General features: G+C 41.8%; 2 protein-coding genes and 1 long non-coding RNA gene across 4 annotated transcripts; all 3 read right to left on the bottom strand.

The window, feature by feature from the left end:
• Positions 1-1,407: 1,407 nt before the first annotated feature.
• Positions 1,408-4,626, bottom strand: LOC111956394 (uncharacterized). 2 transcript variants are annotated; one of them, XR_002876266.2, is made up of 3 exons: positions 4,494-4,626; positions 2,834-2,935; positions 1,408-2,481 (listed from the first exon to the last, which is right to left on the bottom strand). It is a non-coding gene; the product is annotated as an uncharacterized lncRNA (long non-coding RNA). The 2 variants fall into 2 exon arrangements; XR_011474587.1 differs by having other exon boundaries at positions 2,888-2,935.
• Positions 4,627-9,636: 5,010 nt separating this feature from the next.
• On the bottom strand, positions 9,637-11,393 carry LOC111957221 (regulator of G-protein signaling 21-like). Its single transcript, XM_023977997.1, has 3 exons — positions 11,227-11,393; positions 10,807-10,973; positions 9,637-10,464 (listed from the first exon to the last, which is right to left on the bottom strand). The coding sequence occupies exons 1-3, from the start codon at positions 11,333-11,335 to the stop codon at positions 10,288-10,290; spliced, it is 453 nt and encodes a 150-aa protein (XP_023833765.1). The 5' UTR covers positions 11,336-11,393; the 3' UTR covers positions 9,637-10,287.
• A 7,283-nt stretch (positions 11,394-18,676) lies between these two features.
• LOC111956289 (regulator of G-protein signaling 8-like) lies at positions 18,677-25,038 on the bottom strand. The gene is made up of 5 exons (XM_023976735.2): positions 24,777-25,038; positions 23,320-23,418; positions 22,101-22,162; positions 21,367-21,533; positions 18,677-19,288 (listed from the first exon to the last, which is right to left on the bottom strand). Exons 1-5 carry the CDS (start codon positions 24,896-24,898, stop codon positions 19,028-19,030), a joined length of 711 nt encoding a protein of 236 aa, XP_023832503.1. The 5' UTR covers positions 24,899-25,038; the 3' UTR covers positions 18,677-19,027.
• Between the last annotated feature and the right edge of the window lie 200 nt (positions 25,039-25,238).

The following is a 25,238-nucleotide window of genomic DNA, read 5'->3' as shown; positions in this document are numbered from 1 at the left end:
ACCCTCCTTTATACGAGCGATGGCTACTGTGATGTTAGTGTGTGTGGCGTCACCCGTTTCGTTGGCTTCTAACCGCAGAAATAGAGGAAGTAGGGGATGACGCTAGCTTGTTCACACCAGTGCAATGCAACTGACTGACTGTGCATTCAGAAACCTGCACAGGTCATTGCCTACCGATATTAAGGCCAGGGTATGCAAATGTAACGTGGAAAATTAAACAACCGATAAGCAAATTTTTTACCTTCACTCTGTGGGCTCAAGTAAAGAACAAGGACCTTTGTTTAATTTTTCAAACACATTTGTCAGGTGGAAGTGATACTTTCATTAGGTTTTTTGCTTTCATGTAGTAGTGGAACTGCTGCTGTTTGTTTTTTTTAACCAATATAAACTCTTGCCTTTTCACAAGTATAACCCTAATAAATGTATCTGGAGTTTTTGGCAGAAGAAGAGAACAATTGAAATAGGTCAAACCATGCAGAAGAATTTACCGGATTCGTCAGTGAAAATCCCACTGTCCACCTTTTAGTCTCACTTCTCCTTAGTACACTTCACCTTACTGAATGACATCGGTAGTGGCCTCTGACATTTATTTTTCCGTCCCGGAGAACCAATCATACACAGTATGTTAGATAGACGGACAGATCGGGGCCAGATCACAATAGATACAAAGAAGATTTTGTCTTGACTAGATGACTAGACATATCGTTAGTTTATTCCCATCAAAATGGCAGATCTTTATCTGATGACAACTAAGCAGACAGAACTAGCAGTCACAGTGTTGCTTACAGTTAACGTCACCATGAAAAACCAGTCAGGGTAGACGTAAAACAGTCGCATGGGTATGAGAACTCGGTCACATGGGTATGAGAACTCGGTCACATGGGTATGAGATCTCATGCACGGGCTGACCTGCAGCATATAACATACTACTTCCAATACAGTCCTCAGGAATACATTGTTTCTTGCTATACGTTATGACATACATTATTTAAAATGAATAGATCATATTAACATTTTATATCCATTTTTCAACTGCGTGGGTGGGCATGCGTGTGCGCTTGTGTCACTTTTTGAAACAAACCACATCTACTTCCACTTCCTCTTTCCTTAGCAGCCAACTGAAATGTGTTATATAATGACCTGATGACTAAAAACAAAACAAATACATGAAATATCCCAGAAATGAAATATATGGGAGTCAGTGCATTCGACATGAGGTTGGTAAGACAGTGAATTTCACTGACAGGATTGGCATATTAACATATTGACTATATATATTTTGTAAATCTTTTGGGAAAAATAACACGAACACATTTTCATAGTGTTGTACACCTAACATACCTCCTAACTGCAGACCACGCAGAGCCTGCAGGGTCGTTACTGTAATGAGTACGATGGGAGACAGAGTGCTGGTTTCAAGCGCAGGGCGCAACAGGTGTTTATTAGTAGAGGACCACAGGAGAAGGCAGGTAGCTGGGTCCTGGGGCAGGCAGAAGGTCATACACAGGGACTCCAACAAGGTAACAGTACAGTCAGGGAAAAGGCTAATAACGTAGTCTAGGAGATCAGGCAAGAGATTGATGACAGGAAATCTGATTGGCAAAAGTACAGGCAGGGATTAGGCCAAAAAAATTATTATTGAGCATTGTTAGTGAGGATGGCCAAAAACTATGATACACTGGAGGACTACTATGGAACTAACCAGCGCTCTGACTAGACTGTGTATCAACACAAACAATACCTCACAATGATGGGGTGCAAAGAACTGAACTAAATAGTGTGTGTAAATGACATACAGGTGTGTGAACAGGTGATCAGACTTCAGGTGATTGGGATCTGGAGAGTGAGCTGCGTTCAGGGAATCTATGTGTTTGAGAGTGTGAGCTGGAAAGTGAGCAGTGTTCAGGGGATCTACTGTATGTGTTTGAGAGTGCGAGATGGAAGCAGACGTTACAGTTACAGTTACACCACAAAAAAGCACAAGAAAGTGGATTTCGACACCCACCATCTCAGATTGTTCTGAAATTGTTTCTGCTGTTAGAAACAGATAGGATTAGCATTCCTGCAGCAATACTTTGTTGAAATATAATTTGATCTCTGGAAATGTAAGCTGATTGATTGCATCCAAATTGGCCCTTTTTATTTATAGGATTCATATAATATTGAATAAATATAGTACCTAAAATCATATTTGAACCAAACGTTTTTCTAACAATGAGTTAGACGTCAGGAATCCAAACGAATGGACAAAAGCCAACCACGGACCCACACCCCATACCAATCCCACCCCAACAAGTATACACTGAGCATACAAAACATTAAGAACGCCTGCTCTCTGGCTTCTGACTCATCTTCACACAGTTGATTGATGTGCTGATCCTGCTACTGACGCTGGGCCTCAAGTGTCTCCAGGTATGAGGCCTCGGTCTCCCTCATGAAGTTCAGGTATTCGCTGGTTGTGCTCGGAGTGTTTCCTCTTCCCTGGGAAAATATATAGGCAAAAGTAATGAAATGTACAGTACAGGAATTATAAGGTACAGACTTCATAGGCAACCGGTGTGAGTGCAGTTTTGTTCTCCAACCATGTATTATCTCATCAAATGTATGACATCTTATCCAGCAAAGGCCAGTATGCAACCAATCAGATTTACCAAGCAGATACACCAAAGATGCAAATAATAATTGTCTTGGGTCTCCTTGAATAATGTTTAGGAACATAACCCTGTCATGACAAAAGCCCTCTGTAGATGAGCTTGCCCTGTTGAAGACAGCTAAATTGTGTGATAAGGTCAAGTGAACATGACAATCAATTGATATTGAACTGTTTCCAAACCGAGAATGGAATCTGGGTGTCTGTGGGTGCTGGGCTCTGAGGTTGTGGCTTCACCATTAGWGCATGCAGCTTTCTCTGGGTCTGTAGGTTCAGGAATGTCCTCTGAAAAGAAATGCTTGCTCATTTATTTAGAATTCAATACAGAAATATCTAATATACATAAGTATTCACACCCCTGAATCAATACTTTGTGGAAGCACCTTTGGCAGCGATTACAGCTGTGAGTCTTTCTGGGTAAGTCTGTAAAAGCTTTACACACCTGGATTTTGCAACATTTGCCCAGTATTCTTTTCAAAATTCTTCAAGCTCTGTCAAATTGGTTGTTGATCATTGTTAGACAACTATTTTCAGGCCTTGCCATAGATTTTCAAGTAGATTAAAGTAAAAACTGTAATTCGGACACTCAGGAACATTCACTGTCTTCTTTGTAAGCAACTCCAGTGTAGATTTGGCCTTGTATTTTAGGTTATTGTCCTGCTGAAAGGTGAATTCATATCCCAGTGTCTGGTGGAAAGGTTTTCCTCTAGGATTTTGCCTGTGTTTAGCTCCATTACGTTTATTTTTTATCCTGAAAACTCCCCAGCCCTTAACGATTACAAGCATACCCATAACATGATGCAGCTACGACTATGCTTGAAAATATGGAGAGTGGTACTCAGTAATGTGTTTTATTGGATTTTCCCCAAACATAATACTTTGTATTCAGGACAAAAAGTTAATTGCTTTGCCACATTTTTTGCAGTATTACTTTATTGCCTTGTTGCAAACAGGATGCATGTTTTGGAATATTTTTATTCTGTACGGTTAGTATTGTGGAGTAACTATAATGTTGTTGATCCATTCTCAGTTTTCTCCTATCACAGCCATTAAATATTTGTCTCATGGTGAAATCCCTGAGTGGTTTGCTTCTTCTCTGGCAAATGAGTTAGGAAGGACGCCTGTATCTTTGTAGTGACTGGGTGTATTGATACACCATCCAAATTGTAATTCATAACTTCATTATGCTCAAAGGGATATTCAATGTCTGCTTTTTTATTTTTTACCCATCTACCCTTCTACCCTGCCCTTCTTTGCGAGGCATTGAAAAACATTCCTGGTCTTTGTGGTTTAGTCTTTGTTTGAAATGCACTGCTCGACTGAGGGACCTTACAGTATGTGTGGGGTACAGAGCTGAGGTAGTTATTCAAAAATTATGTTAAACAGTATTATTGCACACAGTCCATGCAACTTATTATGTGACTTGTTATGCACATTTTTACTCCTGAACTTATTTAGGCTTGCCATAACAAAGGGGTTGAATATTTATTGACTSAAGACATTTGAGCTTACTTTTTATTTTATTTACATAATTCCACTTTGACATTATGGGATAATGTCATTTTGGGATATTTTCCCACAAAATGTGGAAAAAGACAAGGGGTGTGAATACTTTCTGAAAGCACTGTCAGTATGTTTGTTTGTATAATGTAAGGMCGGATGCTTCGGCTAACGTCAAACATGTAGCTATGTTCCCGGCATTGGCCTTCCATGGATGTTTATATGACAAGTTATCGACCTCGGTTTACGTCTCTCGCAGTGCTCACTCTGACATGCTACAGCTAGCTATGCTGAAGACATTGGTAGCTAGCTAGATAGTAATTTAGCTAAAACAATATATTACCTTGCTGATCATTGCTGCTCGGCGTCATGGCTTCAAATGTCGCTGTCGGTGATGTCGAATCCAGCGTCCTCCGACTAGACATGCCTGGTCTGCATCCAGTACAACGTCAATGGTGTTGAACCACTGGCGTGTTCTGATCCACTTTTATTGTCAATAGAAAGAAATGGTCAAAAGCGCCAATAGAGAACTGATACTGTATACTGGGTTGGGATTGGTGTGGGGTGTGGGGGGGGGTCTGTGGTTGGCTTTTGACCATTTCTTTGGATTTTTCAGTCATGTCTTACTCATTGTTAGAAAAAAGTTTGTTGGAAATTGGATGTCAGGTACTTGATTTATTGAATATTATATGAATCTTATCAATTTAAATGGCCAATTTTTGGTGGAATGAATTATCTTAATTTCTCAGAGATCAAATTTATATTTCAACAAATAATGTTGCAGAAATGCTAATCTTATCTGTTTCTAGCTACAGAAACGCTTCCAGAACAATCTGAGACTGTGGGTGTCATGGCTTGCTGAAATGATATGGAACGACCCTACATTTTGATTGGATTATTCTGAATTGTGCACATGTTTACAACCAATTATACATAACTAGAAAAATACAATTCCTGAAGAATATTTGTGTGCTTGCTCAAGCTGTCTAAATGTATTTTTATGGTCGTGGGAGAAGTTTAAATTGTTTGAGCCCAGTGTAGAATTCAAGCCGAACAGAAGATAAAGCAGTTGTAAGAAGACATTGGAGACTTTCTATGATACCAGATGTACTATATTTCGGGCAACATGCCCTCTCTGTCTACCTAGGCTTACTTTGCATGCCTTCACCATGGTTACGTAAGGTATGCAAAGTTACATCCATCAGGCCAAGGTTCAGTAATGCACCTTTTGGCCCTACGCACAATGAACAAACATTGTCAGTGCATCTAAACACCGTGGTTTAAATGCTTCCATTGGATGAGTGTTGATCATATGAAATGGGTATTCTCAGTGTATACAATATTGTTCATTACTGCATTTCTCTTTGCACTTCAAAGATGTTGAGCACGCCACAAGCTCTCCACGTTCTCCAAAAGTGTTTTTGCTGCTCCTGCTGCTCTGTACTGTTCCGTTTCTTCAAACATACATTTGAGGTTAAGGGTTAAGTTTAGGCACTAATTCCGAACAGTTAAGYTAAAGGTTAAGGTTTGGGATAAACATCACGTTTAGGTGCTCATTCCAAATTGTTATGGTAAGGGCCCGTGGCGGTTCTAGCTTGTATGGCTCCCTGGGCGAACCCCCCTTTCAGCGCCCCATTCTGCACCAACTGTAATTTTTATTCAGACATTTGGAACAACACAAATAAATAATCATAACATTTAAAATTATATAAATATAAAAATATATACAAAAATAAGACTCATAAATATCAAAAAGAAGTAGCAAAGACAAATGGAAACAAATTTGTGTTGATTTGGCACTCGAGCATCAATACATTACCCTTCCACCAACACTGTCAACCAAGAGTCAAGACTAAACCCATTCACCTGGTGGTGTGCAGACTGGTTTTATATTATTCTTAACGATTTCGCACAAACCAGACAAAACTGCAACAATATGTCTGTGAAACTATATATTCACATGAATTGTCGTTTATTTGGTAACATTTCGTAATGTGACTGATTTTACTAATTGTATTAGTACTGTAAAAAGTTAGAGGTGTGTTATTTGAAAGATTCCCCAACTCCCCCTACCTCGGGCTTCCAGTGGGGAGACCTTGAGGTCAACCTACCCCCGCCCCCTCCCCATCTCATACTTCTGAGTGGGAGACCTTCCCAGGCAGTAACCTGCCTAGCTCACAAACTAGAATCAGGGCGCCCACTCTGACAAGGTTAATTTACCCACATTCCCACACAGTGACATGATATCATTGACCTGACGTGCAAATTAGCGAAAGAAGACCGATCCCTCAAATGTGACCATTCCAAATGTCGCCTGTACCTAAATTTGCCACTGGTACGGGTTAAGGTTTGAGATATGGTTAAAACCAAAAATAAATGTCCATGGCTGGGATTGAACACAAAAACTTCTGATCAAGAGTCATGGGATTACACCAATCAACAACAAAACCCAAACCTACTTGATGGTAATAGTGCAAGTTGTCTGCCTTGATATGGTTGTATAGGCTAAGTCATGACTGTCAACATGAAACCTGTGCAGCTTCTGTTTTATCCAGAATTCCCCAACTGGGGGCCCGCGGGTGGTTTTATTTGGCCCCCCAGGTTTTCTGACCAAGAAAAAATATTTATATTTGAGTGTGTAATTTTCATTGTTGGACATAAAAGACTGTAAAGACACCAGGAAATCAGCGCTAAGTGATTTTAATTTAAGAAATCTGTTCAAGGTATTCCCACACATAATAAAGAGACACGTGATCGTATACAAATGTAACCAAGGTTTGAAATTATTATGTTTTAATCAAACATTATATCTGTTTGGGCTTCTTGCGGTCAATTTGCAGTCTACAAATTATTTTTACTTTGTTCCGGCCCCCCAACCGCCACTAATATATACATACAATTTACTGTAGGACATTTTAATCATTTAGCAGGCACTTATCCAGAGTCAGTTACAGCAGAATGTAGGTTTAAGTGCTTTGCTCAAGGTCACATCGACAGATTTTTCACCTAGTCAGCTCAGGGATTCGAATCATTGTGACTTTTCAGTTACTGGCCTAACACMCTCAACTGCTAGGCTGGCCTAACCACTAGGCTACCTGCCACCCAAGTTCTGGTGCAGGGCCAGTTTAATTTGTTTACAAAACGAGAATGAGAACATAAGTCAATGTGTGAGCTTTGCTGCCACCTGGAGTTGGAGAGCTGTACACACTTCAGGGACCACACCCTCTGTTCCAACACCCTTCTAACCCTTCTCCTTAAAGTGTTCAGAATTGCTTTTTTGAAAAATCGGATTGATGCCAGCATGGGCTAGAGGGAGTTTCCATCATATTTCTGGTTCCATTCATATTTATCCATGGATGGGGAGTGAACATGTGCACTCTTCGGGGAAGCGGGAAGTTAATCGGATCGCATCATGGTCAATCAAAACAATCAGGGGATGTTTTGCATCGAATTCAAAATGATAGCACGGACACACCCTGACCGCACTACGCACAATTTATATGAGAGAAAAATTGCTGTTGATTGAATGTTTTCTTCAAAAGAGATATCTGATTTTAAATACATACAGTTGAAGTCGGAAGTTTACATACACTTAGGTTGGAGTCATTAAAACCCATTTTTCAACCACTCACACAAACCTATAGTTTTGGCAAGTCGGTTAGGACATCTACTTTGTGCATGACACAAGTCATTTTTCCAACAATTGTTTACAGACAGATTATTTCACTTATAATTCACTGTATCACAATTCCAGTGGGTCAGAAGTTTACATACAGTAAGATGACTGTGCCTTTAAACAGCTTGGAAAATTCCAGAAAATTATGTCATGGCTTTAGAAGCTTCTGATAGGCTAATTAACATCATTRGAGTCAATTGGAGATGTGCCTTTGGATGTATTTCAAGGCCTACCTTCAAACTCAGTGCCTCTTTGCTTGACATCATGGGAAAATCTAAAGAAATCAGACCTCAGAAAAATAATTGTAGACCTCCACAAGTCTGGTTCATCCTTGGGAGCAATTTCCAAACGCCTGAAGGTACCACGTTCATCTGTACAAACAATAGTAAGCAAGTCTAAACACCATGGGACCACGCAGCCTTCATACCACTCAGAAAGGAGACGTGTTCTGTCTCCTAGAGATGAACGTACTTTGATGCGAAAAGTGCAAATCAATCCCAGAACAACAGCAAAGGACCTTGTGAAGATGCTGGAGGAAACAGGTACAAAAGTATCTATATCCACAGTAAAACGAGTCCTATATCGACATAACCTGAAAGGCCGCTCAGCTCCAAAACCGCCATATAAAAGCCAGACTACGGTTTGCAAGTGCACATGGGGACAAAGATCGTAGTTTTGGAGAAATGTCCTCTGGTCTGATGAAACAAAAATATAACTGTTTGGCCATAATGACCATCGTTATGTTTGGAGGAAAAAGGGGGAGGCTTGCAGGCCGAAGAACACCATCCCAACCATGAAGCACGGGGGTGGCAGCATCATGTTGTGGGGGTGTTTTGCTGCAGGAGGGGCTGGTGCACTTCACAAAATAGATGGCATCATGAGGGAAGGAAAATTATGTYGATATATTGAAGCAACATCTCAAGACATCAGTCAGGAAGTTTAAGCTTCGTCGCAAATGGGTCTTCCAAATGGATAATGACCCCAAGCATACTTCCAAAGTTGTGGCAAAATGGCTTAAGGACAACAAAGTCAAGGTATTGGAGTGGCCATCACAAAGCCCTGACCTCATTCCTATAGAAAATGTGTGGGCAGAACTGAAAAGCGTGTGTGAGCAAGGAGGCCTACAAACCTGACTCAGTTACACCAGCTCTGTCAGGAGGAATGGGCTAAAATTCACCCAACTTATTGTGGGAAGCTTGTGGAAGGCTACCTGAAACGTCTGACCCAAGTTAAACAATGTAAAGGCAATGCTACCAAATACTCATTGAGTGTATGTGAACTTCTGACCCACTGGGAATGTGATGAAAGAAATAAAAGCTGAAATAGATCATACTCTCTACTATTATTCTGACATTTCACATTCTTAAAATAAAGTGGTGATCCTAACTGACCTAGYACAGGYAATTTTTACTAGGATTAAATGTCAGGAATTGTGAAAAACTGAGTTTAAATGTATTTGGCTATGYTGTATGTAAACTTCCGACTTCAACTATACACATAAACAGACCAAATAAACAAATGACAATAGAGATTTCAGATCATTCTCATTCATCACCTGACTGTCAAAGTTTTCCACCACATGTTATCCACCATTCACAAAAATTGCCCTCTCTTTGTCTCCCTGAATATCTGGGAACTTAAAAGGTTAGAATGCATACAACTTTGAATTGCAGTAGCTAGTGCACCTGTAAAAAGCAGGCACATAACAGTTGCATTTAGCATCTGGCTTTCCCCAAAATATCCACACAGAACAAGGACAGGAGCTTGGCAACTCATTTGCATAGTTTTTTATTTCAAATTTGATGCTTGATTCATTCAGATCATTTTAATTTCAATTTGAGACAGTATCTGATTACATACAGAAGTGATAATACTATTGATACAAATTAAGAACTTATTCGTCATCTAATTTATAGTCAAAGGGGCAACATTTTGGCATTTTACTCTCTACAAATAACTTAGTTAAATACAACCAACATTGCACACATTATACTATATACATTCATTGAGGATGGAATCAACCCATTAAATGTAGTCACCGGTTAAAGAAAGGATATCTCTGATATTGTTTGGACATGGATTGCAATGACATGGTAAGCATAAGTAGATGAAAGAGGCGAAAGAATGTGTTTCTCAACTTCTGGGTTGTTCTCGACCAGTTCCTGGTTAAATGGTTAGCTGACAGCCATTTAGTCAGTTCTCAGGTGCTAGTTTTAAGGAACGATACAATCCATTTCCACGTGCATTGCTACATTTAAACACAGTCTAGCCAGGATATTCTGGACGTTGCTAAACTAAACCATAGGTAACGACATCCTAGGTAAGTCGAAAATAAGGTAAAAAAGAAATAAAACCATTCCTTTAATCAAAGTGGTCCTCCATGGATAGAGGGACTATAGCTTGCCAGTGTCTGGTACATAGAATGTTGAGAAACACTTAGAGCGTTTGTTATTCAAGAGAGTCACCTTGCATCTGCTCTCCTCAGCAAATCCTGGTAGATGTCTGACTTGAGGAATCGTGGGTAACAATCCCTGGCCATCAGACTGTAGATCAACTTCTGTGCCGCGTCAAAGGAAGTCAGGCTCGGCTGGGAGATGTTCTTGGTGATATTTTCTCTGGTCCCACAATCAATGTTGATCTTCAACCAAGATATAAGCCCAGTAAATACATTTTTTTCCCCCCCAGACACYTTTCTACATCTTATGTCCACTGAATGTAAAAAGGCAGACAAAGGTAAACAGGTCTAGATCCAACCAGGTCCTTATTAATTCATTTGTTTGTTCTGAGTTATGAAATTCAGCCGATTGTGAACAGGGGTTGTATGTGTCGAGTGTATCAGAGTAGGGATGCTGATCTAGGATCAGACATCTCTTGTCCATATAATCTTTTTCATTATGATGTTAAAGGCTAAACTGATCAGCCTAGATCAGCACTCCTACTCTGAGAAGCGTGATACATACGGCCCCTGGTAGCTACTTACCTGTCTGGGTGCTTCACATTCCACAAACTCAGAGTAGATCCTGTTTGCAGAGGAGATCATCCCTGGAAGAGACTTGATCTTCTTGTAGTCCTCACAGGCCAGCCAAAACAGGATATTCTCCTCACTATACTCTGACTTCAGGAATTGTCGGAAAGCTGCCTGCCCAGCTGGACATATGGAAAAATAAGAAAAGAAGGGAAGTCTATGTTTGTTATTGTAAGAAAGTATATGAGCGRGAGTTCTGTCGCAAGAGAAAGGCAGTAATCCTAACTTGATACATTTTAGTTACTTGTAACAGACAATCGTAATTTGCCTGTGATTTTCTAAATCACACCCCGAGGATGGCATAATCAGCTTAGCACTGTTGGCTATGCCTTCTAGACAGGCRGTATAGTAAAACGATAGAGACGTTGTCCTTACATTTACTACACAGGAGTTTGTCCACAGACTCTCCCCAAGTCTCAGCCTCTTCAAGTGGGTCCTTGAGAAAGCAACAGAATCTACCCTTGAAAAGAGCGTTCAGATCCATCACTAGCGCAGTAATCAGTGATTTTCAAAACACAATATCAAATCTGCCTCACACCTGGAAAGAAATTAGATGAATTACGGTCCATCAATGGTTTTGCATTTCAAAAATATGTTTTATAGTCCAGTGAAAAGATCTTTAAAAAATTCAAATGACCTGTTATCCAATACATCATATTAACTTAAATGCAAAATGCACATAGTAGACTCCTCATTCTTGTAATAAGTTGTAACTTGTATTGAAACATAGCGTCATTCGTCTACAGAATCAGTGATAAAGGAACTCACTTTATTGCCATGGCAGCGTTGTCTGTCTGGGAGAGAGAAAATTGTTCCTGCCAATGTGAGGCTAAGATTTTGATTGTTTCGAGGTGAGGGAGTTAAGTTGCAGGGAATGATCTAAACCAGGCTCCCTCCATGAATGGAACACATGCAAATCAGTATGCAAAGTGATGTTTGGAGAGAGGGTATCCTTCCTTCCAATGCCTCTCTGACCTCAGAGAGTATACACCTGGTGTTTCAAGGAGTGGCCCTCATGTCTTCTATGATATCCTGTCCACCTCAGTGTCAATCATAGATATGAAGATGAAAGACAGAGTATATAATCCTAATATAACCCTAAAGTCAAAAGAGTGTACCACGGTACACCATTGTACATTTACCATGGAAAATGACGTCACCATCGACGAATGGCACCTTTGAAGTGTGTGTGTATACACTACATCCGGCGCCGGAAAGAGATGGCCGCCTCGCTTCGCGTTCCTTGGAAAATATGCAGTATTTTGCTTTTTTATGTGTTATTTCTTACATCGGTACCCCAGGTAATCTTAGGTTTCATTACATACAGTCGGGAGGAACTACTGAATATACGATTAACGTCAACTCATCATCGTTCCTACCAGGAATATGACTTTCCCGAAACGGATCCAGTGCTTTGCCTTCCACCCAATACAATGGATCTGATCCCAGCCGGCGACCCTGTGCGACGCCGTAAAAGGGGCAAACGAGGCGGTCTCGTGGTCAGGCTTCGGAGACGGCACATCGCGCTCCACTCCCTAGCATACTACTCGCCAATGTCCAGTCTCTTGACAATAAGGTTGATGAAATCCGAGACAGGGTAGCATTCCAGAGAGACATCAGGGTTGCAACGTGCTCTGCTTCACGGAACATGGCTAACTCAAGAGACGCTAACGGAGTTGGTGCAGCCAGCTGGTTTTTTCATGCATCGCGCCGACAGAAAAACATCTTTCTGGTAGAAGAGGGGCGGGGGGGTATGCCTTATGATTACGAGACGTGGTGTGATCATCATAACAACACACAGGAACTCAAGTCATTCTTGTTCACCTGATCTAGAACTCCTCACAATCAAATGTCGACCGCATTATCTACCAAGGGAATTCTCTCAATCATAATCACAGCCGTATATATTCCCCCCCAAGCAGACACATCGATGGCCCTGAACGAACTTTATCTGACTCTTTGTAAACTGGAAACCACACACTTGAGGCTGCATTCATCGTAGCTGGGGATTTTAACAAGGCTAATCTAAAAACAAAAACTCCCCCTAAATATCAGCATATCGATTGTGCTACCAGGGCTGGGAAAACCCTAGATCATTGTTATAAACTAATTTCCGCGACGCATATAAGGCCCTCCCCGCCCCCCTTCCCCGTGGAAAAGCTGACCACGACTCCATTTTGTTGATTCCAGCCTACAAACAGAAACTAAAACAACAAGCTCCCGCGCTCAGGTCTGTTCAACGCTGGTCCGACCAATCTGAATCCACGCTTCAAGACTGCTTCGATCACGCGGATTGAATATGTTCCGCATTGCGTCAACAACATATTGAACGAATATGCTGATTCGGTGAGCGAGTTCATTAGGAAGTGCATTGACGATGTCGTACCCACAGCAACGATTAAAACATTCCCAAACCAGAAACCGTGGATTGACGGCAGCATTCGCGTGAAACTGAAAGCACGAACCACTGCTTTTAACCAGGGCAAGGTGACCGGAAGCATGACCGAATACAAACAGTGTAGCTATTCTCTCCGCAAGGCAATCAAAACAGGCTAAGTCCCAGTACAGAGACAAAATCGAGTCGCAATTCAACAGCTCAGACACAAGAGGTATGTGGCAGGGTCTACAGTCAATCACGGATTACAAAAAGAAAACCAGCCCGTCGCGGACCAGGATGTCTTGCTCCCAGACAGGCTAAACAACTTTTTGCCCGCTTTGAGGACAATACAGTGCCACGACACGGCCCCCTACCAAACCTGCGGGCTCTCCTTCACTGCAGCCGAGGTGAGTAAAACATTTAAACGTGTTAACCCTCGCAAGGCTGCAGGCCCAGACGGCATTCCAGCCGCGTCCTCAGAGCATGCGCAGACCAGCTGGCTGGTGTGTTTACGGACATATTCAATCATCCTTATCCCAGTCTGCTGTTCCCACATGCTTCAAGAGGGCCACATTGTTCCTGTTCCCAGAAAGCTAAGGTAACTGAGCTAAAGACTACCGCCCCGTAGCACTCACTTCCGTCATCATGAAGTGCTTTGAGAGACTAGTCAAGGCCATATCACCTCCACCCTACCGGACACCCTAGACCCACTCCAATTTGCTTACCGACCAATAGGTCCACAGACGACGCAATCGCAACACACTGCACACTGCCCTAACCCATCTGGACAAGAGGAATACCCATGTGAGAATGCTGTTCATCGATTACAGCTCAGCATTTAACACCATAGTACCCTCCAAACTCGTCATCAAGCTCGAGACCCTGGGTCTCGACCCCGCCCTGTGCAACTGGGTCCTGGACTTCCTGACGGGCCGCCCCCAGGTGGTGAGGGTAGGTAACAACATCTCCACCCCGCTGATCCTCAACACTGGGGCCCCACAAGGGTGCGTTCTGAGCCCTCTCCTGTACTCCCTGTTCACCCACGACCTGCGTGGCCATGCACGCCTCCAACTCATCATCAAGTTTGCGGATGACACTACAGTGGTAGGCTTGATTACCAACAACGACGAGACGGCCTACAGGGAGGAGGTGAGGGCCCTCGGAGTGTGGTGTCAGGAAAATAACCTCACACTCAACGTCAACAAACAAAGGAGATGATTGTGGACTTCAGGAAACAGCAGAGGGAGCACCCCCCTATCCACATCGACGGGTCAGTAGTGGAGAAGGTGGAAAGTTTTAAGTTCCTCGGTGTACACATCACGGACAAATTGAATTGGTCCACCCACACAGACAGCGTTGTGAAGAAGGCGCAGCAGCGCCTCTTCAACCTCAGGAGGCTGAAGAAATTTGGCTTGTCACCAAAAGCACTCACAAAGTTCTACAGATGCACAATCGAGAGCATCCTGTCGGGCTGTATCACCGTCTGGTACGGCAACTGCTCGCCCACAACCGTAAGGCTCTCCAGAGGGTAGTGAGGTCTGCAGAACGCACCACCGGGGGCAAACTACCTGCCCTCCAGGAACCCTACACCACCCGATGTCACAGGAAGGCCATAAAGATCATCAAGGACAACAAACCACCCAAGCCACTGCCTGTTCACCCCGCTATCATCCAGAAGGCGAGGTCAGTACAGGTGCATCAAAGCAGGGACCGAGAGACTGAAAAACAGCTTCTATCTCAAGGCCATCAGACTGTTAAACAGCCACCACTAACATTTAGCGGCCGCTGCCAACATTACTGACTCAACTCCAGCCACTTTAAAAATGGGAATTGATGGAAATTATGTAAAAATGTACCACTAGCCACTTTAAACAATGCCACTTAATATAATGTTTACATACCCTACATTACCCATCTCATATGTATATACTGTACTCTATATCATCTACTGCATCTTGCCATCTTATGTAATACATGTACCACTAGCCACTTTAACTATGCCACTTTATGTTTACATACCCTACAGTACTCATCTCATATGTATATACCGTACTCTATACCATCTACTGCATCTTGCCTACTGCCGTTCTGTACCACCACTCATTCATATATCTTTATGTACATATTCTTTATCCCTTTACACTTGTGTGTGTGTATAAGGTAGTAGTTGTGGAATTGTTAGGTTAGATTACTTGTTGGTTATTACTGCATTGTCGGAACTAGAAGCACAAGCATTTCGCTACACTCGCATTAACATCTGCTAACSATGTGTATGTGACTAATAAKATTTGATTTGATTTGATTTGATTTGAAGAATTCGAAACTGCTAGTACTACTTGGTAACAAATGGTGCCCAGTAGAGCTTGTTTCAAGTGATTATTAGAATGTTATAGCTTGTTATATGTTCTTACTCTGTAATTACCATTTCACCAGATCATTTCTCAGTGGATAAATACTCTACAGTAAAACCAAAATCTCTTTCAGATAGTCTTTCATAGTCAGTAACAGAAACATAAGATAAACACTCATGGCCATGTGCTATAGTATCACAACAAAATAGTCACCTAAAATACACAATACACATATCGAAGTYCGTCTTTTTATACTTTTGAAGTACAGGTATGTGTATTTATGTTATTTCGAACAGCCTAAAAAGCTACACATGGAATATATCATCAGCTATTGTATTGTAACAAAATAGTCAACTACAGCATCAACACAAATTGAAGTATTTGTGAAGGCTTTTGAAATACAGGTATCTGTATTTATGCTTTTGAACAGCCTAAGAAGCGACAGATGGGAAATGAAATGAGGTCAAATGAGTGAGGTAAAATGCAAAATAGAAAATGAAAGGTAAACAGATGATGAAGTGCTGATGAAGCACCTCGATGGGAGGCTGACCATAAACAAATAGAGCATGAAGGGAATRCCGCATCCTGGTATTACGCTGGATTTGCATATCTGTTGTGGAATATCTTCCACATGAATTACAATGACAATCAACAATGACACAATCAACAATAATATTCTATGCTGTGCTCTGTGCATGATGCGCATGATATCTTCAGCCCATTCTCTCTTATGTCTGTCTGTCACGGCTGTTGAAGGAACTGGACCAAGGTGCAGCGRGGTGAGCGTACATTTGTCCTTTTATTAAATAAAAATGACGCCGAACAAAACGATAAACACTACAAAAACAAACCGTGAAGCTAAATGGCAGTGTGCCCTAAACAAAGTCAACTTCCCACAAAYACAGGTGGAAAAAAGGGCTACCTAAGTATGGTTCTCAATCAGAGACAACGATAGACAGCTGCCTCTGATTAGAGAATCACACCTGGGCAAACACAAAGAAATAGAAAACATAGAAATAAAGAWACTAGAATGCCCACCCTAGTCACACCCTGGCCTAACCAAAATAGAGAATAATAGCCTCTCTATGGCCAGGGCGTGACACTGTCAAATCTAACCCTGCCCTAAAGCACATAATATGTTTAGACCTTGTAAACTCTATTTTGACTTGTGTGAAAGTTTGAGTGATATCCGAGTGTTAGGAATACTGGCCTTTGTGAATAAAGTACTAAAAGTACAATATGGTCCATGTTTGCTTGAAAAGGGCTACATACATAAGATATTGTACTGGTTATATTTCCCTTCTCTGATCCTTTTATGGTATTGAATTATCTACCACCCTTGATGGAGGGTCAAAGGTTAACCACAGATGCTGCCAGTGCAAGGTATACCCTTTCTGCATATAGGAAACCCACCCTCATGTGTCAGCCAAGTGATGCATTGTGGGATAGGGGTAATGGAATATTCCCAATGTATCCAGTAACTGCAAATGTGTAGTCATTAATGTACTAATGAAGATTAATGATGGCGGGTCATGGTATATGAGGACAGTCTTCATGGTGTACGAGGACAGTCCTCCCTGAGGTGCTCACATATCCCGATCCCCATCATCCTCCAGCCCAGGATATTATATGCTTCCCAAACAAAACCAAGAATGGAAATCTCACCAGGCGATGGAAAACACCACGGCGATCCCGATTTGCATCCGTGTGGATGAACCAAGACTGGAAAATTTGATTTTCAAAAGAGGTGCTTGTCTCGCATGTGCACAGTGCTGAGAAGTGTTGCAATTGGTGCACTGCAGACTCTAAAACACTGTCTATTGCTGGTGTGGTTGCTATACATCCCCAAACTACAAAGTTGGTGGATTCTTATTCAAGTTAACCCAGAGGAGTTTACTATCAAAGCATTCCTACCCACACACAAAACATAAATAAAACAATTTTCCCCCCTATTTGTTGTTTCCCTTATTCCCTTAGCTGCCATGTAGATATTGCATTGTGMCATGTTTATTAAAATGTACAGGTCTCATACAAACACTAATTAATTCCTCTTCCAACACCATGTCATCTAGCTGTCATGGCTAGGGCCAGGAGTTTTCCATAGTAACAAAGGCCAATCATTTTTTCTGCCTACTTAATTTGACCAGGAAGTACTCTAGGCTCACACTGGGTTAGGGTGCTTCCTCTGGTAAGCCACAGTGTGGCGCTGTGTATCCTCGACCAGCACCTTCAGCAGCCTACAAAAAAACAAGTATATTTCCCCATGTGCTGCAACAATGCCTGCCCACCTGTGTGAAATAAATATAAATATTTCATTTAAAAAAAGTCAAGGCAAGGATTTGAATCCCACAGTGTACATACTCCTCCACTCCTAACACTTTTTGTCTCCACTGTAAGTAAGTTCATTTCTAGGGCATCGGTTAGAATCAGTGAGGGGTAAGGAAACATCAGCCAGCGTTAGCATTCCTGTATTAAATGAATGTAAATTGAAGCTAAATGCTTTATCACGTTTTTTTTGCCTGCCTGGCATATGTATTTATTAGGGATGTTTCGTCTTAAGGTAAGTCAAGTGTGGTGCCTAGTGATTTCTCTATCCGAAAGATTTGGCATTGCTGTGAACTGTCTTGGAATTTKAACTACTACTAATACGTGATTTTTTTATGTCCAGGCAATGCTGTAGTTAAATATATACATATATCCCACCAAACTCCCATGGCGAAGATGCCATGGAGCCAATACTGTCCGTCATTTAACTCTTAGTGGGTAGGAAACAATCTAATCACTTTGCTGTAATGAATTCGACACCGCCAAGATAGATTCAGTGGGATTGTTGGCAGCTTGGAATGATTACATATTTTTCTTTGTAAGGAATACTGTGTGCATACCAATGACGTGAATATTTCTAATCCTAGAGTGGTTACTCCTCCTTCTTCCTCAGTGAGGTCTATACATTTTTTTGTGATTCGGCAGGGGTTCCTTCCAAATACTTCTATCGCACCTTCTGATTGTGTAATGCACTAACATCATAGTCTCTATTTGTCATGTTTTTGTTTGTCTCTTTTGACATAARTGAACAGTTATAAACGTTAGAAAAAGCTTTCATAGTACATTGTTTATTCCAATAATTACTCTCCAGACAATATATACAATTTACAACTAAAAGCCAACATAACAGATTATTATCATAAATTATTGAATTAATACAAGCAGTGGCAAGACATTTAACGGTAATCAAGATGAACATTGCATATTAGTATTCAAACAGAGTATTATGTGTCTAGATGGYGAACACTTTAACTGATAGCTGTAAAGTCAAATCTCTTCAGAAAGTCGCATTAAAAAACACAACAACTAGTCACACAGCGAGTCAGATACAGGCATTGCACTGCAAGAGAAATTAGAAGGGTGTGTGTGTGTGTGTGTTTTGTGCTACTCTCGGCTTAAGATGCTACAACCAGGCAGAGGAGTCGCCCGTGGCCTCCCCTCGCGGCTCATTGAAAACGCAGGACCGTGACCTCCGGCGGAACATGGTGGTCCCGGGGCCTTTTCTCTTGGTGAGGCGAAGGTAGATGTCGGAAGTGAGGAACCTTGGGTAGCAGTCTTTTTTCATCAGGCTGTAGACTTTGCTCTGTGCCGCATCGAAGCAGGTATTCGTCGGCGTGGCGATGGTCTTCTGGATGGCCACCTTTGTGGCGTAGTCGATGTTGACCTAAAAGTAAAGTGACACTATTATGTTAAGTGGATGAGGCTCAATCCCAAATCAAACCTTAGATATGGTAATATGGTACTAGCTCCTCCTTCCCATTTGATTGTTTTCAAAAGAAAAGCAATGCTCATTCCAACTGTTGCTTGTACAAAGCACATCTTCCCGTTGATTTTGCGATCACTCAAACATCTGTTATGACCGCTCAAACAAATGCCAGTTCCCTTCAAAATGTCAGTTTTTTTTATTTGTATCTACACTATATATACAAAAGTATGTGGACACCGCTTCAAAATAGTGGATTCGGCTATTTCAGCCAGACCCGTTGCTGACAGGTATATAAATCGAGCACACAGTCATGCAATCTCCATAGACAAACATTGGCAGTAGAATGGCCTTACTGAAGAGCTCAGTGACTTTCAACGTGGCACTGTCATAGGATGCCACCTTTCCAACAAGTCCGTTTGTCAAATTTCTGCCCTGCTAGAGCTGCCCCGGTCAAATTTAAGTGCTGTTATTGTGAAGTGGAAACGTCTAGGAGCAACAATGGCTCAGCCGTGAAGTGGTAGGCCACACAAGCTCACAGAACGGGACCGCCAAGTGCTGAAGCACATAACGCGTAAAAATCGTTTGTCCTCAGTTACAACACTCACTACCGAGTTCCAAACTGCCTCTGGAAGCAATGTCAGCACAATAACTGTTTGGCGGGAGCTTCATGAATTGGGTTTRCAAGGCCGAGCAGCCGCACKCAAGCCTAAGATCATCATGCGCAATGCCAAGCGGTGGCTGGAGTGYTGTAAAGCTTGCCGCTATTGGARTCTGTTCTCTGGATGAATCACGCTTCACCATKTGGCAGTCCGACGGAGAAATCTGGGTWTGYAACGCTACCTGCCGAATGCATAGTGCCAACTGTAAAGTTTGGTGGAGGGAGAATAATGGTCTGGGGCAAATGCAAACAACAAATGCATCCAATAAGTTTGTAGAGTCACAAGCTTGATGTAATCATTGTGTGCTAGGAGAATGGGACCAAATACTAAACTTTTGACTACTTTAATGCAGATATAAGTGAATTTGTCCTATTGCAGCTCACTGTAGTCTCCACCTAATGTTGAATATGCAAGAGTATTTGACAAAAACAATCAAGAATTTGAGTGAAATCCATGGTYAAAGCTACTGGAGATTGTGAAATCGTGAGGGGGCGGTACCTTAGAAAGATGCTGGTTGGAAATAGAGTAATTTCATGCAAATGTATTAAATTATGCCCATGGTTATATAGAAATTAGATGTTACTTTAGCTATACACCCAATCCTTTCTATTGGCAAGTGTGACTTGTTTAAGATCAGTGGGGGAGAGGTAAATGTACTCTAAACAGCTACAGTTCATGACTGGCCCAAGACACCTTGAGACATTCTTCCTAGTTTATGTTACGCAGAGCCCTCCATGTAAATACACTTCTGTGACACAATACATGTCCCTGTACTTGGTTTGGAAGTCATGCTCACMTATTCTTCAACTGAGCTTAGAAGACACTAACATCGTCATCTCAAACTGAAAGAGTGTGGGTAATTATTCCACTGTCTCAATTGCTGCTAGTTGCAGAGAAGGAAAACCACACTGTCACGTCTTTCTTCATCCAATGGTGCCTGAGGTTATAACGCTTCTAAACCACACGTTTCTGTAATGGTCATATCTGTCTTACTAGGGGTATAGAGCATCTTCTTAACCACAGGTTTATCATGCACTCAGGGCTTTTTTTCATGCATCATACTCATTGTAACCTCTGCATAGTTCCTGTGCGTAGTTTATAAAAGTCAAAGTACGTATAGCGGTGAATGTTGGTGCATTGCAACCAGTCTCCTTTTGAATTAGATCAAGACCATAGAAGAGCAACAAAGATGAGATTTGATCTGTCTGTGAATGCTTGACCAACCAGCAGCTTTAGGGAAGTCCCATTGATGTGGCCCCACAGTGTTCCCATTGCCATTAATAGGGCCCACATGGTCAGGGAAACATCTAGACCCTATACAGCTTATGAAGCTCCAGCAAGGCCTATTTGGTTTCATTTCTCAAGCACCAGATATACCTCCTTTGGGGCCTCGGCTTCAATGAAGACGGCATACATCTGCTTGGCTTTTGTGATGAGCCTGGAATCCGAGTCGATGGTCTTGTATTCCTCACAGGCCAACCAGAACTCAATGTTCTCCTCACTGAACTCTGTTCTGAGGAACTGAGAAAACGTCTCCACTCCATCTACTCGGGGGAGAAGAACATGCTCTTTAATGATCCATTGGATTTATTGGATTCAATCACGAGGCTTATATGGATAAAAACAACATGTACTGCTCTAGAATAATGGCGACAAAGGGATCTGCACTGTGCCCACTGCCACTATAGATTAGTTACTTCGTAACTTACACTTGATTGACTTTCAGACTGTATTAATTGAGATGTGGCTTGTTTTTGTTAATTCCGATTCAAAGTAGAAATAGTCAAGCTCTGTAGATTCCCAACCTGCTCTCAATGGAAAGTGGGAAAGATAATATTGAACAGTCAACCACTGATCTCAATGACTCATGGAGCAAGCCCTGCAAAATGATTCACAGCCGTAATGAAACACTCTTCAATAGACATATCAGGAAGTTAGACAGGTTTGATAGTCGTACCTAACGCTAAAAACATAGTAGTGAAACTRCATTGTTCTCTCCTCTAACCTTTAATTTCCCTAAAGACACTGTGGCTTCCCATTAAAGTTGTGCTTGGCACAAAAATAGACTCGCAATTTGTGACTAAATCAGACATCGCTGGTTTCAATCTAACCTGAATGTCTGAGCAGCTCTTCAAAGGTGTCGCTCCATCTCAAKGCTGCCTCCGGTGAGATGCTGCGGAAAAAAGAGTCAGAGATACCATTTAAGTCCTTTGCTAATGATGTGTTTATTTGTTTATATATCTTTCCGTGCAAGCCTGTTGAACGCTGATGGTGGGCTACAGTATGTCTAGCTTCTGTTGTTTCCCAATGGTATTTTGAATGAGGAAAATAAYCTGTACAGTCCATGAATTTAAAGGGGTATTTCAGCTAAATTACACATTTAGATATTTGTTTCCTTGTAGTAGTCTATGGGCTGGGCAATGCTGCTTAGAACGTATGGCAACAATGATCTAAACATGTAATTGCACTGAACTATCCCATTAAAGGCCCGCACAGACTATACGTTTTTAGCCATCTTATATGCCACCCAGACAAAATATCCACATCGTGGGCAAATTCTTAGGTCGTAAAACGATTGTCGGACGTCTCACTGTGACAGGGTCTAGGGTCTGCCCATTTAAGTACGACTGTGTGCGGTCATAGGCTCCAACAAAGTTCTGGCAGTGTCAAAAAGGTTGAGCCTTTGTCGTGCAGTGTGGCATGCATTTATTTCTTCAACATTAGAATTGACACATCGGATAATGAAAACTTGGAGCAGGTAATGGCCTGTGTAGTTACAAATAACATAGACACACATCGGATGTCAACATGTCAACGCTTGTATTGTGTAACGGCAATGACTATGTTGAGGCGCATATCCCATTGGAGCTATGGGCCTCATATTCGGTGTTAGCGTTTCCATGTTGTGATGTTCCCCTTCAGATTGAGAGTTGAGCTCCTCATTACGAGGAGCGCACGCTCACAGAGGTAGGAGGAGCAATGTCTGTCCGTCTTCAGCTTGTTGCTGTTCTTTCGATGCCGTGCTTGATACGTCCAGTTGACGTATCAACGTCTAGCCCGGCTGACCTAGCCTCGCAAGCCAATTGCAGAATGTGACGACAGAACTGAAGCAAATCATACAATCGGGCCAAGTTGATGTAAATTAGGTCACATCGCACAGTGCGACGTGTAATAATCGTAGAAGACTCAATCCGACGTACAGTGTGGAAAGCCCTTGAGATTGAAAATGCTCTTCAATACAAATTGGGTAACTGGGGCAATTAAACATGTTACGTTATTCTGCAGGGCAATCTCTTTCCATTGCTTTGCCTTTTAAGACTGATGTCTTACTTGCTGGTTGCGGTGGCGGTCTTCTTTACTGGACTGATGTTCTCATGGGAGCCTGACTTGGTCAGCAGAAGGCTCAGTTGGCTCCTCTTGTCTTTCAATCTGCAACCAGAGTTAATGGAACACTTTACATACCGATACATTTCGGTTTATTGTACAGCAGTTTAATCATAATGAATGAAATCACTAGCCTGGCCCCAGACCTGTTTGTGCTGTCTTGCCAACTCCGATGGTTATTATTACGCAAAACACTGTTTCAGTCGGCAAGACAGCGCAAACATATCGGGGAACCAGGCTACAAAATCACAACAACAGAGTAATAAACCGGCCATTGTTTACTCAAGCCGAGGACCTTTAACATGGACGATCACATGATAACTGAAATAAATAGGACTTCTTTCTTTCCACCTGGGCCACATGACGTAAAGGTCAACAGAGCAAGCAGTGTTTCACTGAAGGCAGCAGTGGCATCTCATTTGTGGACTGCCAAGATGGTGTGGGGTGGACAGTGCCCTTGAGAATGCTAGCAAAGCGAGATGGTGTCAGCGTGCTAACCATCATTCTGAAACTAGGAACCAACCACACATATGCCCTGTAACACAGAACAAAGGCAAACCAAGGGGAAATGTACTTCTGCACTTCTACTCAACGAACCAGTATCTGCAACACATTCAAGGGAATTTGCATGGACAGGAATTCACACTGACAGCAACTGAAACTGTGTTGCAAATCATTCAAAAGTTGTATTTCCCGTCTCCTCTCTACCTCCTGTCGAGGTAGCATCATTCAACTTTGTATAGTTAAATGATGGATAGTTACAAAGAACAAATGTTTTACCATGTCACAATTCATCCCCATCGCGTAGAGTAATTTAATTTGCCGCACAGTTCTGCATCAAAAGTATCAACAAACCGAGACAGCCCCAAATGACTTCACACTCTCAAACAAACAACATCGTGACACTTTAACACCTACTCCGTGTCTCCACTTGTCTTGTTGAAAACTCAAAGATGCAAATACATGAAACCAAGGTACAGAACTCACAATTGTTAGTTCTAGGGTGTCACCTTAACGAATGAACATTTCTTTTCTGATCTCCTGCTATTGAGATAATGGCAATGGCTCTCAGATACACATGTACACTCTCACTCTGTAGAAACAAGTCGAGCATGGCGCCATGGCAGACCCCCTTACGCTATGAAGTCAACACCAACACTTAATGAGTGGTCGAGTTGTGGAGGAGAAAGTCACAATATAAGAGAAGATATTCATGTTAGCGATAAGGTTTTCTCTGTCTGTCTCCCATTGCTGTTGTGCAATGCAAATAAAGGAAGTGGCATTCTTACAAGATGTAATGAAACAAGGTCTTAAAAGCTTCATAGAGTTGTTCAAATATACACAAATCAAATTCTGCTTTCAAATAAAAAGGATAGGAAGATTTCAAGTGCAAAAAAACCTACCTGGAATTACTATCTTTCATTCTCGGTGCCTTCAAGTCCTTAGGACCAAGCATTTTGAGATACGCTTCCTCCTTTGGGGCCAACAAGTTGAATTGAGGAAATAGAAAAACAAATGTCTCCATGCTAGCTTCCTTCTAACTTTAGCATTTGTGAAGGCAGACCACGAGCAGCTCGTAGTGTTCGTTTAACCCCATCGTTTGTACCACATCTCTTTTCAAAGCTTCGCATAGCCAAAATATTTCCCCTGTACCTTTTCACACTGCTTCCTGACCCAGGTGACTACTCAGTTTACCGCAGCATCAGTGATAAAGAAAATCCCCTCATGGCCAACATCCTGCTTTAATACGATTAACTATGAACTTCACAGAAAACAATAACTTCCTATTACCAGACAAATACTGCATTTACATTAGRAATACTGTACAAACATGGATTAGGCCTACACTTCCATCAAGCATCAAT

This window comes from Salvelinus sp. IW2-2015, linkage group LG32 (genome assembly GCF_002910315.2).
Source record: "Salvelinus sp. IW2-2015 linkage group LG32, ASM291031v2, whole genome shotgun sequence".
Taxonomy (NCBI): Eukaryota; Metazoa; Chordata; class Actinopteri; order Salmoniformes; family Salmonidae; genus Salvelinus; species Salvelinus sp. IW2-2015.
This window is presented reverse-complemented; position numbering and strand designations above follow the sequence as displayed.

Excerpts from the sequence above, each read along its gene's own strand:
- LOC111957221 (XM_023977997.1), bottom strand. The coding sequence starts at position 11,335 with ATGGATCTGAACGCTCTTTTCAAGGGTAGATTCTGTTGCTTTCTCAAG. Across the intron at positions 10,974-11,226 it reads CAAACTCCTGTGTAGTAAAT|CTGGGCAGGCAGCTTTCCGA; the intron begins GTAAGGACAACG and ends CCATATGTCCAG. Across the intron at positions 10,465-10,806 it reads AATGTGAAGCACCCAGACAG|ATCAACATTGATTGTGGGAC; the intron begins GTAAGTAGCTAC and ends TCTTGGTTGAAG.